This window comes from Pinus tabuliformis, chromosome Q, assembly GCF_031772625.1.
Source record: "Pinus tabuliformis cultivar Carrire ecotype Pingquan chromosome Q, CPIR1, whole genome shotgun sequence".
NCBI classification, from domain to species: Eukaryota; Viridiplantae; Streptophyta; class Pinopsida; order Pinales; family Pinaceae; genus Pinus; species Pinus tabuliformis.
Window position 1 is genome coordinate 287,209,034 of NC_142296.1, and position 1,750 is coordinate 287,210,783.

At 41.0% G+C, this 1,750-nt stretch overlaps 1 protein-coding gene across 1 annotated transcript; it reads left to right on the forward strand.

Annotated features, from left to right (window-relative positions):
• The first annotated feature begins 486 nt into the window (after positions 1 to 486).
• On the forward strand, positions 487 to 1,460 carry LOC149219357 (LOB domain-containing protein 1-like). The gene is made up of 2 exons (XM_089382578.1): positions 487 to 675; positions 1,146 to 1,460. Exons 1-2 carry the CDS (start codon positions 487 to 489, stop codon positions 1,458 to 1,460), a joined length of 504 nt encoding a protein of 167 aa, XP_089238704.1.
• Positions 1,461 to 1,750: the final 290 nt, after the last annotated feature.

Sequence of the window (1,750 nt, forward strand, 5' to 3'; positions counted from 1 at the left end):
TAAGACACCATTAACGCAACCGAATAATAATATTTCCATTGGGTGACTAATGGCAGTCATTAAAAATTATTTTGGACCATACATAATCCGTTATGGTCTGCGTTAATGAGTGAACGACGACACCAGCCATTAGTAATTACTGGTCCTCTTCAACAACCAAAACTTGTGGGTGAGCAAAAATCGAGATGAGTGGACACAGCTTTCTCCTGAGCAGCAACGGATCCCCCGTGCTTCTCGTGATACCTCCATCCACGCTCAACAACTCTATTTCCCTCCCTATAAATTCTACGTCCCTCGGAGTTTGTTGCCAATCATTTCTTCTATTTTTCTCTCTACTCCACGTTTCAAGACACTCTGCTCGCGGTCAGCGACGGGAAGGTGAGAAATAATAGCAGAAACATTCGTGATATAACAGGTTCTCGCAAAAACCAACAATAAGAATTCGGGCGCTATCGGAAAAGAATTGTGTGGATTTTTGTTTTGCAGATGAGCGACATGTCTTCTAAATCGAATGCAGAGACGTGGTCAACATCTCCCTGCGCTGCCTGCAAGATCCAGAGAAAGAGATGTTCACAGAAGTGCGTGCTCGCGCCCTATTTCCCGAAGGATAACCCCAACAAATTCTTGCTGGTACACAGAGTCTTCGGAAATGGCCATGTCATCAAACTACTTCAGGTTCCTGCAATTGCTTTCTTGCGTTATGAGTATAATGCACATATTTAAGATCTGGAAAGAATTTGTATCAAGTGTATGCAGATTTTCATCAACTTGTCTTGACCATGAACCACATTGGTTGGTTCTAAACGCGTCGACAAATGATGTCTCACGTGATCTTCGCCGAAAAATCTTTTATAAACTTCAAGAATATTTTTAAGAAAAATGTATAGTAAATTTCCAGTGTATACCCCTTGTTATTAAGTATTCTGGTTTCTAAAATGAGTCACGATGGTGTAGTGTGCACCCAAACACAAAATTTTAGATAGGTTATATATACTACACACTTTTTTTCCCGAAAATTCTTCACAAAGAACTTTTACTTTCTAATTCAATTGTAATAGTACCGATTTTGGAGACTCAAGGATTCAGATTAATAGAAATCATGAGTGATGGGATTTACGATGTGGTAATCGGTTACGGTGTTACAGGATCTACCGGCCGAACAGAGAGGCGATGCAGTAAGCAGCATGGTGTACGAAGCAAGCCAAAGATTTCGTGATCCTGTATATGGGTGTGCCGGAGTCATCAAGTCTCTGCAGAATAAAGTATCAGAGCTGCAATCCCAACTGGCTTCTACACAAAGAGATCTGGCTAACATGAGTATGCAACATGCTAATCTCTTAACCATCCTTAATGAAGGTTCTGCTTCACTTTTTTTCAATGGATCACTGCTACAGAGTGAAGACACACATGCTTTGGACGATGGTGATTCCATGGAGCTATGGGAGCCATTATGGACATGAATGTGAAATGCTGCATGCTGATGTTTTTCCCTGTTCCTCCTCTCACGGGCCTAGTAGTCCTAGTCCTAGATGCAGGCTAGAATACACGTCCTCTATCGAATGCATAATATGATAGTTTCCACCGATGAGGTTCAGTTATCTGATTTTTGTCCGGGAGCTTCTTCAATCATTTTACATTTATACATATATGTGTTGCATTCAACCTACTTGTTAAGTTGAATTGAATATGGTTAGAGGTCGTTTACCGATGTGGAGGAATTGCGTTAAAAGTGGTCAGAATTCGGGGTAAT

Excerpts from the sequence above, each read along its gene's own strand:
- LOC149219357 (XM_089382578.1), top strand. The coding sequence starts at position 487 with ATGAGCGACATGTCTTCTAAATCGAATGCAGAGACGTGGTCAACATCT. Across the intron at positions 676-1,145 it reads ATGTCATCAAACTACTTCAG|GATCTACCGGCCGAACAGAG; the intron begins GTTCCTGCAATT and ends ACGGTGTTACAG.